The sequence below is a fragment of the Loxodonta africana genome, chromosome 14 (genome assembly GCF_030014295.1).
Source record: "Loxodonta africana isolate mLoxAfr1 chromosome 14, mLoxAfr1.hap2, whole genome shotgun sequence".
NCBI lineage: Eukaryota > Metazoa > Chordata > Mammalia > Proboscidea > Elephantidae > Loxodonta > Loxodonta africana.
The window spans coordinates 73237093-73250134 of record NC_087355.1 but is presented as its reverse complement, the minus strand read 5'-3'; the positions used below and the strand labels follow the sequence as shown (position 1 = coordinate 73250134).

General features: G+C 44.1%; 1 protein-coding gene across 2 annotated transcripts in view; it reads left to right on the top strand.

Moving 5' to 3' along the window:
- The window catches only part of FBXO32 (F-box protein 32), a 36990-nt gene extending 25200 nt beyond the window's left edge, over window positions 1-11790 (top strand). For both annotated transcript variants that reach the window (XM_064268052.1, XM_003408176.4), the window contains 4 exons: window positions 466-650; window positions 6023-6205; window positions 7241-7384; window positions 8107-11790. In XM_064268052.1, the coding sequence (XP_064124122.1) occupies window positions 466-650; window positions 6023-6205; window positions 7241-7384; window positions 8107-8196 (602 nt within the window). In that variant the 3' untranslated portion in view covers window positions 8197-11790. The remainder of the gene's footprint in view (window positions 1-465; window positions 651-6022; window positions 6206-7240; window positions 7385-8106) is intronic.
- Window positions 11791-13042: the final 1252 nt, after the last annotated feature.

The following is a 13042-nucleotide window of genomic DNA, read 5'->3' as shown; positions in this document are numbered from 1 at the left end:
GAACTAGAAGGAACCTGAGGTCTCTGGTTCAGTTGAGTCATTGTACACACAGGGCAACTGAGGCTCATGAGAGGAAGAGATCTGCCCATGATCACACAGACAGACAGGAGGAGAGCCCAGGCTCCTGGCTCCCAGGCGGTGCTCCTTCCCCTTTCCCCATTTGCTGCAGGGCAAAAAGAAACAGCTTTCAGGTCAGGTGAGCCATTGGTGCTGGTGGAACAATAAAAGAGAACAAGGCTTTATAGAAAACAAAGAGAGACCTAGATAATGGAAATTCCAGCCCTTAACCTGGAGTGCAGGAGCTTGGCCAAGTGTAGAAGAAACACCTGTGAGAAAGACAACCCTTATCCCCAGAGGCAGAGCCTGGGTAACACAAGCAGATGGAGAAGAAGAAAAGCCCACTTATAAAATACAGCGTGTTCCAGTATCATAACGTTCATTTATTTATTTTCTTCCCCACTCTAGTCCTTGAAGACCAGCAAAACATCAGGCTCATAAGAGAACTACTCCAGACTCTCTACACATCCTTATGTACACTGGTCCAAAGAGTTGGCAAGTCTGTGCTGGTCGGGAACATTAACATGTGGGTGTATCGGATGGAGACCATTCTCCACTGGCAGCAGCAGCTGAACAACATCCAGATCACACGGGTGAGCAGGAACCAGGACATTCCTCCTAGCAGCAAAGGGTTCGGTTGGTTCCCCCAGAAAGATGCTGGGTAGCTTCCCCAGGACTTGAAATCCCATGATGGTGAAAGCCTGGGCTGTTCTGGTTGGATGCTCTATACTGAGTGCTGAGGGTGGGGTGGGAGGCTTCCAGATGAGGGGAGAGTGGGAAGAAATTGACAAAATAGGGTCAAAGTATATAAAAGATTGAAACATTGTGGGAAAATTGGAATTGAAGCCAATTGAGACATGGTGGGAAAATTGGAAACTTGGCATTTGGGAGATGCTGACTGAACTCTTTAGTGGGTTTCGGAGACCTCTCCCCCTTTGCCCCTTTCCTCTTAAAAGAACTTGTTGTTTATAGCTTTAGTGTTGTTGTTGTGTGCCGGCGAGTCGATTCCAACTCATAGCAACCCTGCTTAAGACAGAGTAGAAATATCCCACAGGGTTTAACCACTGCACCACTAGGGCTCCTCATAAAGATGACAGCCTTGGAAACCCTATGGGGCAGTTCTACTCTGTCCTGTAGGGTTGCTATGGATCAGAATCAACTTTACGGCACACAATACCACCACCACCACCACCAAAGCTATAAATAACAAGTTCTTTAACAGGAAATGGGCAAAGAGAAGAGATCTCTAAAACCCACTGAAGAGTTCAGCGGTACAATCAGCATCTCCCAAAATGCCAAGTTTCCCGTTTTCCCACAGTGTCTCAACTGGCTTCAGTTTCCAATTTTCCCACAATGTTCCAATCCTTCACATACTTTTAATGGGTTTAATCTTTATGGAAACATCGCCAGATCTTTTCTCCCACAGAGCAGCTGGTAGGTTCGAACCACTGACCTTTCAGGTAGCACCTGAGCGCTTAACCATTGCACTACCAGGAATCCTTTATAGCTTTAGTTGTTGTTGTTAGATGCCATCAAGTTGGTTCCAATTCATAGCGACCCTATAGGACAGCGTAGAACTGCTTCATAGGGTTGCCACAGAGCGGCTAGTGGTAGGCTGCCTCAAATTCAATACAGTTGTGATGGCCGTGGCGTGGAGAACTGGTACCAACCCTTCCAGATTCTAGTTCTACTTATTGGTAGTTGTGACAAAGGCAGCCTTTGATTAAAGACTGTGAACACATATGTAGATAAGAGATGAGCAAATCTCACTCAAAGCAAAAACAATAAAAAAGCGGGGGAGGCCTATATTCCCAGCTAAACAAGACTGTATCAGTAGTTTCTTTTGGTTTTCAAAACATAGCTTACCCCTCTGTGTTTGTCGTCTTCTTAGTGAGTAGGGAGACTAAGGCCCACAAAAAATGTGAGAAGGATGCTGGCGTAATCGCGGAAGGTCCACTAATGGACAGATGCTCTTCGGCAGCTCACTTAGCACTTGGCTCACGTATCTAATCACTGGCCAGCACTGCTGCTCTAAGTGGTTTCCGGGACCCAAGCTGATAAAATTGGGGGCTGCCCTGTCTTGAGAGAGGATAGCATGAAGAAGCCCCTTTGACCTCTTTTAAATTATTTTATTCTGTAAAGTTTTCAAAATGCAGTGTCCTTGAGTTTCATGTTAATAACTTCTCTGTGCCTTAGTTTCTTGAACGCTGAAGCAGAGAGAACAATTAGAAGCCTCAGAGTTACGTGACTTCCTGGGAGTCACCAAGGCTATGACCTTCTCTCTTTTCCATTCACTCACTCATACACACATATACATAGCAGAGCACAAAAACAGAATCTTTCAAAATGTGTCTAAGTGATTTGATATTTTAAGAAAATGTATTTATTATAAACGTTTACCTGATTTATTCTTATAATGTACTCCATTCCCATCTCTCAATTGTTGGCATAGTTTGACAATGTGAATTTGAGACCCAAATTCTCAGATTCTCTCTCACAGAAAACCCATCAACACCTTCTACCAGATTCCTGGCATTCTCTCTGTGGCCTGGACTTAATACTTACTGTTTTCTCTAAGCCCAAGAGAGTTACCCAGCCAGTGATAGAAATGAGCAAGTCCCATTTGTCCTAAGGCCATCTTCCCTCCAACTTCTTGGTATATCCATTTAGATGGTCAGGCTTCCCTCTGTCTGCCTCATAGGGGCCCCCTCAGCCACATCTGAACTTGAACTTCCACAGAGACCCCATTAGCTGGTCCACAAACACTCTTAGGAAGTGCCCATTACAGTTGCTATTACCCCTTAATGGAGTGGGATTGGGGTGGGGACAAGGGCCAGGAAAGCCCAATGACTTTCCCAGTATTTGGGGCCAGAACTGAGGCCAGAACCCTGGACTCCTTATTCCTAAAATGGCAAGGCTTTCTTAACATCAGTGGTTTCCAAACTTTTTTGCAATCCATCTTTCTTCCAACTTTTTATCCAATAATCCAGCTTTTTCCAAACCTTTTTAATCCAGTAAAATCCCATGCATAACCGATCAAACACCTAAGTCTATCACACTCCGCCTCTGTTCACTGAACCCCAGCCAAGCTGGCCTTTACTCGCACACACCAAGCTTGTTCCTGCCTTGGGGTATTTACGCTCGCTTTTCCCTCTGCTCAGCCTCTTCCTTCTGCTCATCTTGGCACAGTCGGCTTCTTCTTGACTTCTGGGACTCAGCTCAAATGATGCCTCACCGCAGCCTTCCCTAACCATCCAGTCTAATGAAGCCACTATCATATCACCTTCTTCAGAGCAGTTATTGTGATCCGAAGTTACCTCATAGTTGTATTCAGTTTTCTGTAACCATCCACTGGCTTATAAGCTCCACGAGGACAAGGATCCTAGCCCATCTTATCCCCTGCTGCATCCCCAGTACCTGGTGCAGAGTACGAGGCGTCAATACATGTTAGTGTTTGAATGGGAGTCTCCTCCCACTGCCCACCTGAAGTACTTGCTCTCTGTCTCATGCGTGATAAGGAGCCCTGGTAGTGCAAAAATGGCTAAGCACTCGACTGCTAACTGAAAGGCTGACTGTTTGAACCCACCCAGCAGTTTTGCAGAAGAAAGGCCTGGCAAATTGCTGTCACAAAGATTACAGCTAAGAAAACCCTATGGAGCAGTTCTACTCTGTAACACATGGGGTCACCATGAGTCAGAAATCAACTCAATGGCAATGGATTATTAATAGGGACAATAATACCTACCTCATAGGCCTGGTGTGAGATTTAATCAGTGTGCGTGTAGTGAGTGGAAACCCTGGTGGCGTAGGGGTTAAGTGCTACAGCTTCTAACCAAAGGGTCGGCAGTTCAAATCTGCCAGGTGCTCCTTGGAAACTCTATGGGGCAGTTCTACTCTGTCCTATAGGGTTGCTATGAGTCAGAATCGACTTGACGGCTCTGGGTATTTTTTTGGATGCAGTGTATACATTGTATATAGAAAGCACTCAGAACAGTGCCTGACGTATAGTATTTTAAATGTGTTAGCAGTTGTTATTATCAAGGGTTTGCTCCGTGACAGATAGTCTTCTAAGTGTTTTACACGTATTAATTAACTCATCTAATGAATAATTGTTGGTGGAAGTCATAATAATAGCTCATATTTTGGGGGCACTGTGCTACATACTAAGGTGTCCTGGTAGCACTGTGGTTAAAGTGCTTGGCTGCACACCGAAAGGCAGGTGGTTCAAACCCACGAGCCACTCCATGGGAAAAAGATGTGGCAGTCGGCTTCTGTAAAGATTACAGCCTTGGAGACCATATGGGGCACTTCTACTCAGTCCTATAGGGTCCCTGTGAGTTGAAATGAACTCAACAGCAAGGAGTATGGGTTCTAAGTGCTTATATACGTTATCTCATCCACTGCGCCCAGCAACACTATAAGATCCACTTTTCCTCATTGCATAGAAGAGAAAAATTAACCTGAGTAGTAAGGAATAATTTGACCAGAGCTTCACAGCCTATATAAGATGTAGCTTAGGGATTGAACCCAGGCCTGTCTCCAGGGACTGTGTTTTTGACCATGACACCCCACTCCATTATATCCTCCTCCTTCTCAGTCTTAGCTCTGAGCTACAGTATTTTGAGACCAGCGCTAGGAACCCCTGGAGCCCTGAAGAGCTTTTCACACAAAGCCCCATCCTCCAGAGGAAAGAACCAGAGAGAGGACTTAATTACTTCAGTCTGGATCGTATTTTAAAGCTTACGCTTTAGCAGTTTGGACCAAAAAAAAAAATATGTTATTACATGAAAATGTTAAGGTGACATTTATAGTAATTGCTTTCTATTTGCCCAAGTTCTTTCAGTATCTTCTTAACACATGATCATGTTTTCCTTCAAATTTTTCGTATCTAATTCTATAAATATTGGCAAAAATAATTTACATAGTAAAGAATGAAGGAAAAAATTTAGATAACCGGTTTGTGGAAAAGAAAGTCAAATATACTTCACACAGGGCACTTCACACTGTGTGAAGACAGTGTTTTGAAGCATGTCGGGGTTGCCGGATGGACATAAATGGATTTTAGCCAAATGCATGATTGGAGGAGTGACTTGTTTTATATGTTTATATTAATAAAGAAGAAAGCATGCAAGGAGTTAATCGTTTATCAGGAGTCAGGGCTCAGCATGGGGTCTGGGCAAGGATTTTGGAAAAGGTCAGGTTTGCAAATTTGACAGGCGTGCACTCTGCCAAGTGGGCTTGCCTTTAATAGGAGTTAATGGAGTAATCGGCCTGGGAGTTTTAACCAAAAAAGTAGATGCTTTGAAGTACTAGAAACAGAAAGAAAATCTCATGGCAGTTTTATTAGCTCATATGATCAGCAGCAGGTGATAAATAACAAATAAGTCTCAGGCCTTCGGCAGTCCGGCAAAATCTTGAATTTTGCAAACAATTGAAAGTTCAGCCCAGCAGCCTGAGGTAGAACAGTTGTTTTTGTTGGGTGCTGTAGAGTCAATTCTGACTCATGGTGACCCCATGTGACACAGTAGAACTGCCCCATAGGGTTTTTTGGCTGTAATCTTTACTGGAGCAGATCGCCAGGTCTTTCTCCCTCGGAGCTGCTGGGTGGGTTCGCAGCCGAGCGCTTAACTCTTGTGCCACCTGGGCTCCTTGAGGTAGCATGAGCAGTATAAATTGTCAAGTCAGACACTTCTGATGAAATAGGAGGCTGAAGCCACTCCCAGTCTGATTGTCAGAGCAGGAAGAGATCTTAAGCATCCTCTAAAGCCACTCATTTTGCACACGGGGCAGCTGAGTCCCAGCCTTCCCAGGAGGGCCCGGAATCCGCTTGTGCTGTTCACCAAGCCAGTGTCCTTTTTACACCACCTCCAATGGCAAGTGAGGGTCTAGCTGTGTCTGTGGAGGGCGTCACCTGGTGAGTTGCCGCTCTCACCCCCTCAACTCAACATCACCCTTCTCCTCGCAGCCTGCCTTCAAAGGCCTCACCTTGACTGACCTGCCCTTGTGTTTACAACTGAACATCATGCAGCGGCTGAGCGACGGCCGAGACCTGGTCAGCCTGGGCCAGACGGCCCCCGACCTGCACAGGCTCAGCGAGGACCGGCTCCTATGGAAGAGACTGTGCCAGTACCACTTCTCCGAGCGCCAGGTTGGTGGACCCAGCAGCGGCCCTGGCTTGCCTGCTCTCCCTTCTCGCCCCCATCCTCCCTGGCTCTCCTTCTCTCCCCCATCCTCAAGCTTCCTGTGCATCCTTTTTGAATGTGAGGTGTGGGTGCCCACCCTACAGAGCTCCTGGTTTAACTGGAAAATGACGGTGCACAGGGTTTCTAAATAATGAATCTGCATGTGTGTGTGTGTGTGTGTTTAGGTGGCTTTGATTAAAAAAAAAAAAATTCACATTTCATAACTTGCTCAAAAAAATTCATAAATTGGCACCAGTCCTCTTTTCCTATAACAAAATAACTTATGCTTGTATGGTGCTTTATAGTTTAAAGTGCTTTTACGGACATTATTTCATTTTATTCTGACAGCCCAGTGGAAAGTAGGTGCCGTCGTGCCCACTTTAAACAGATGAGACAAAGGCCACAAATGGCTAAGTGACATATCCAAATTGTTGAGTGGCTCTCTGGGTGAGGAAACTGGCCTTGAATTTGAACTTGGGCCTTGTGACACCAAGTCTAGGCTTGTTTCCATTTGTCACGCTGCCTCAAATGTTATTTTGGTTTTTTGGATTTTTTTTTTTCAGCTTCTTTATATAGACGTGTTAATTCAACAAGTTCTGTTCATGAAGCCACTAATATTTAGATATAAAATAGAGCCACGGTGCCAAGCAGTTACCACATTCCCCCTGGAAATAATCACTCTCGTCTATAGCAAAGAAAAGATTGGGATTGTTTACTGAGATCATCTCAACTTTAAAGGAACATCTAAATGCGATTTAGTAGAGGTCACTAATAAGATGTCGCCAGCCATCTCTTTCTTTTAAAGACTGGTTAAGAGCTACTCTGTAACTTGGGAGAGCCAAGAAGTTACTTATTTATATCTTGGCTGTTTTTCTCCTCTGGCTACTGTAGGACAGAGATGAAAATGGGGGACGAGGGTAGAAATTTTCAGAACCAGAAAACCACAGACCATCTTGTCAATGGACTCTACTGAATCTCTTTTTATTCCTTTGATTTTTTAGATCCGCAAGCGATTAATTCTGTCTGACAAAGGGCAGCTGGATTGGAAGAAGATGTATTTTAAACTTGTCCGATGTTACCCAAGGAAGGAGCAATATGGAGATACCCTTCAACTTTGCAGACACTGCCACATCCTTTCCTGGAAGGTACGTGTCTCAGAGGTGGCTGCCACAGACACGTAGCTCAGCCCCTAAGGGCCACCAGGGTCCTAGGTTGCATTGTCAAACCCTTCCCCATTAATCCTTATTGAATCCCCCAACTGATGCAGACCCTGGGGAGAAACTTTCAAACACCTTTATCTGTTTCACTCCAGTAAATGTATTTCTTCCTGCAACTCGTTGTTATTGTTTTAGCTGCCTTTGAGTTGGCCCCCAACTCATGGCAACTCCATGCACGATGGAAAGAAACACTGCCTCATCCCCATTATTCGTTGCGGATCAGACCATTGTGACTCATAGGGTTTTTGTTGGCTGATATTTGGCAGCAGATCACCAGGCCTTTCATCCTGGTCCATCTTATTCTGGAAGCTCGACTAAAACTAAAACAGCAACACTCGAGCTTCCACTGACAGACAGGTGGTGGCTGCGCCTGAGGCGTGTTGACCAGGAATCAAACCCAGGTCTCCCGCATGGGAGGTGAAAATTCTATTCCTGAAACACCAATGCCTTCATCCACTCCCAGGTTCTCCTGTTTCTGTATACACAGGCGTGTGTGTGCACACGCACATGCACACAGCTCTTTTGTTTTTCCAGGCCTGTGACATTCTTGACCGAGGAATGTTGTTTTGAGGTTGGGCAATGCCTTATGGTGCTAAAAGCCAGCAGGGTGCCTCTGAGAACTCAAACCTAACCTCCATGTTCCTTTCCAGGGCACTGACCATCCGTGCACGGCCAATAACCCTGAGAGCTGCTCCATTTCACTTTCACCCCAGGACTTTATCAACTTGTTCAAGTTCTGACTCCCAGTACATGACAGCACCTCAGAATGTCCCCTGCTGAAAGAATAGCTGGGAATACGGAGTTTGGATGCTTCGTTTGTAAATAGTGTATATTTATACAAAAACAAAAAACCCACTGCCGTCAAGTCGAATTCCAACTCATAGCGACCCTATAGGACAGGGTAGAACTGCCCCATAGGGTTTCCAAGGCTGTAAATCTTTATGGAAACAGACTGCCACATCTTTCTCCCATGGAGCTGCTGGTGTTCAAACCACCAACCTTTCAGTTAGCAGCCAAGCGCTTAACCCTTGCGCCACCACAGCTCCTCCATACTTTACACATTGGCTCAAAACTCTTGAGATAAGATGATGGGAGGGCTTTGGAGGACAGAGATGCAGTTGCTGACTGGGAGTTTAAGAATATGGACTTCTCAGTAGAATTGGTATGGAAAAGCAGAAATACTGTAAATAAACTTTTTTCCTAACGATTTGCCAGCAAGACTGTCAGGGCAGGCATTTTATTTCAGCGATGAACGTGGAATTCTCTGTATGTTCACCGAAACTCCTTTATAGTTCCCTAGAGATGTGGAAGAAAAGAGCAAAACAAATACAAGATAGAACACTCTTTGTTTACAATGTGAATATTTATATAAAAAAGAAGAAGAACAACAACTTCAACTGCATATGAGAAATTCCTGGGCTTTTTGGTTTTGATTTTGTGTTCGTTTTGAAAAGGCAAAGGAAGCACCGCCCATTGTTAACCTGCCTGGCGCTTAGGGTCTTACCTTACAAAGATACCACACAATAGTCTACCTCGGAAAACGTACAGCGCTCTTTCTGACAAAGTACCTTGTCCAGTAGGCCATGTCCATTTTGCTTCTAAGTTTCTCATCACTGTGAAAAGTGATTTAAAGTGGAAAGAGATGTTGGAAGCAATCCTCATCTTGTTTCAGACTTCCTTTTTAGGGAAACTGGGCACTCTTTGGAGCTGCCTCTTTCAGAGAACAACCCCAAAGCTCGTGCCTTTTTCCCTTTCGTGTTCTACGTAGCTCATTGGGGGAAACTGAATGACAATTAAAGACAGTCCCAAAGGAAATCTTGCTGCAGAAAAAAGAGACTTAGTCACCTCCAAAGCTGTGAAGACTTCCTTTATTCCTGTTTAACTTCCTGGCTTGTCTGGGCTTCCTTGGTATCTTCATGGGTCGGTGTATCTCAGCGGACGGGTTGAAGCCCAAGTGCTGAGAAGGGCTTGTGAGACAGGTTTTACGCATCAGCCAGTTGAGCCTTTTACCAGCTGCTTGTTCCCCTTGGTGAGCTGAGCGGAGGAGGTTTCTTTATGTCCAACATCAAAATCTAGTCATCCTGAGCTAGGGCTTCTTACCGGGATGATTAAATAAAGGCTGGAAGTCCAGCCAGACAGGGAGAGAAGGTACAGGAGTTCATGTTAACTTGCTTGAGGGCTGGGTAGTTAAAGTAGACCCCAGGGGATCTTGCGAAGCAGAGAATGGAAATCTCAAGACTTCATTGTCGAATATTCCTGGGAGAGTGGGAGATGTTTTTTGTTTTGTTTTGTTTTTTACTTTTTATAGAACATTGCTTTTCTACAACAATGTACATATTTTTGCAGTAGTATTTTTTTTTTTTGGAGGTGGGGTGCAAAAAAAGTTGCCACCCTGCATGCCCTTGGCAAGTACATGAAGCAGAAATAGGAACTTGATTCATATTCATGTTGAGGAACAGTGTGTCTTTAGGGGTTAAACCTGGACTTGGAGTGACCAGGCAGAGAGGGAAAATGGTTAAGCAAGTACAGAACCAAGGCAAGAGACAAGCTCAGCATGCAATACTCTCTTCATACCCTTTCCTTCAATAATGCACAGCCCAAGTACCAGCATTGAGAAGGGAAGTGAATCCCAGTCAGGCCTCCTCACTTTGCAACGTTTGCACCTAGACCAGTGTTTCTCAATCTGTTTTTCATTATCACTGCCATAAGAAGAAAAATTACGTTGAAATTAAATTCTCTCTAATGAGATACATTAAATATGAAAAAAAAGATTTTGTCAGGTATGGCTGATTTTTGGAGGGCCACAAACCATTGTAATATCCAAGTTTTTTTTCTTTGTCTCTGCAAGAACCAAGTTCACATTGAGAATGCCTGGCCTGGACTATTGAATAAAAGCTAGCTCTTCCATGATTCAGCCAGGTTTTCTCAAACTTCTCAACTTCCGTAAGGATGTCAGGTAGAGCTGGGTCTGCTGTTGGTGTAAAAGCTCTGGGACCTCGGACTTGGAGTGACATTTTTAGGCTTAGGGGTTCATGTCCTTCCATGTTTTCCCACCAGTCATGGCCTCTACCCCTTGCTGATCAAGTATGTGGAACTCCTTGGCACCTTCAGGTCTGCAGTCCCAGAAGTGTTGCCTGCTTGGATGGTCACCACAATGCAGATGATTTCACACTACAGGCAACAATGCACATTTGTGCAGATTAATCTCTACCCCGACGTGATAGCAGCTGCCATGAGTCAATTCCAAATCATGTGTTTCAGGGTAGAACTGCCTTCCATAAGGTTTTCATGGCTGTGACCTTTCAGAACTAGATCACCTGATGTCTTTCAAGGTGTCACTGGGTGGACTCGAACCACCAACCTTTCAGTTAGTAGCTGAAAGCTTAACCATTTGAACCACCCAGGGACTCCCACCCCAAGTGATAGGGTTACAGTTTTCTAAAACGTTTACCAAGATGGTTCCTCTGGGTTCTCCCCAGCTGCTTTGGAGTTATTAGAGTTGGTATAGGACAGAGTCAAGGAAAATTTTTTAAGGAAAAGAAGAAGAAGCCAACATTTGTGGTCCTCTTTCATTGGAAGGGAAGGATAAAGAAGGAAATAGCAGGTGTAGAAGGAGAGGGAAAGGAGTAGAAATGGTGTATCTCTGAGGTTGTGGTTTGTGTGGGGAGAATGAGGAAGGTCAGAACAACACAATATCTGTGTTAGCACCACGTGGTACCCGTTTAAGCATGACCAGAGCCTCCTATGTAAGTAAAGTGAGTTAAAAAGGCAAAACTCTGGCTCCCTGGGCACTAAGAGTCTCTAGAATTCTACTGGCAAACCTCCTAGAACAACCTGATCTAAAATGCAAAAACAAAAATCCCTGTCTGAGAACTGCTGGTCTAAAAGCCAGAAAGGTCACGTCAATGGAAATTGCTAGAAGAGATAGAATGCTGTATACTCTCTTTACTGTCCCCACCTGCCCTCACCCTGGATCTTATAAATCCGAATTTGAAATTGATGTCAAATATGAAGAAATTCAGACTTCCAAAGAAGGAGAGTTCTGCCCAGGGCAAAATGGGCAGATCCACAGGGATGTTAGGATTTGATCCAACTCAGAGGTTCTGAGCAATGAGCCTAGAGTCTCCAGAGAGTAAGGCACAGCCTTTGGGGAGGGAAGAATATGTGATGTTTAGGAGTGCTCACTATATAGCAAGATCTAGAAAACAGTCCAATGAGATTTTAAACAAGATCGCATTATTACTTAACATTGTTACTTAGAGCAGATGAATCAGATAAGTAGGAGGTTAAAAAAAAAAAAAAAAAAAAAACTCCTGGGTCTATTAGTTCTGAGATGCCATTTGTTTGGTGATGATCAATTTTATATTGATGTGGCTTGGTGACCAGAGGAGATATTTTAGATGGACTCGGTTTACAGTGCAAAACTCAACACAAGAGCGGGCTTTACTTGTAATTGTGAAGTAAGGGAATGGGTATGTGTTGTTATTGCCACAGGTCTCATCTTTGTGGATTCACAAACCGTTTCCCATAAGGAGCTTGCTATTAACAGAGGCTCCTTGTTTCTGGTGTTTTTATATGGGAGAAGAGAAAGAGCTTGGTATTTCATTTGTCTAAGCAATGGTGTGATTTACAAGAAGGTAAATCACTTCACGAGATGTTTTACAGTATATACTTCTTAGTGTTCAATACCATGTTTATTATAAAATGTGCACCTGAGTTTATATTTTTCTGCCAGGCTGTAGGATGATAATGTCTTGCTATGCAAACACTCTCTTTTATGTGTGAATTTTTCTAACTGTAATTTTATGCGTAATTTTTTTTCTAAACTAAACCATATCATTGTTTTATATGTTGACATCTGTTGTTTTTTATCTGTTTCCAAGTATCTGGGTCTGTGAACCATCCCTTCTGACTGGATGCTGGCCTAAAATTCTATTAGTGTTTAAACAGACCTCAGAAACACTCTGAACCTTCAGGCAAATGTAGAGATGTCGCTCTTTGATATATCTTGGGCCGTCGTTGTCTTTCACAAACAGGATCACAATCCCTTTAAACTTAACATGTTCTATAGATGCTTTCTTCTCTGTTAAGGAGAATAAACACTCCATGGTTTTCCAAGGGAAGGAAATTCTACCCCAGACTTTATACCTGGAGGGAATATTAGAGATGGTGGAGTCTGCCTCTGAAGATGAGGAAACATTCCTCGAATGTTTAGGGGACTTGGCTCAGCCCACCTGAGTGGCTCAGGGTAAACCTGGGGGCTCTTGAAGCCTCCCACCCCAGCACCTTTGGACATGGCTGGAGACATGTGAAGTCCAGATGTGATTCTCCGCCACCCCCCAAAGTTTATTACTGACATAATGAGGCTTTCTGGGGGAGAACCTGGATGTGAGTCTTCTCAAGACCTCCACTGTGGAGGGCACCCGTGACTGTTCAGTGTTGGGTGCCTGGCCACTAACTTTTCTAAACATTTTAAGTTCCTCATTCTTACTGGAAACAATAAGGAGGCTCTTAACATTTTTACAGACATCTGATGCTGTTGTGAGGAAACATTTTAGTGACTACAACTTGTTTCCATAAAGTAAG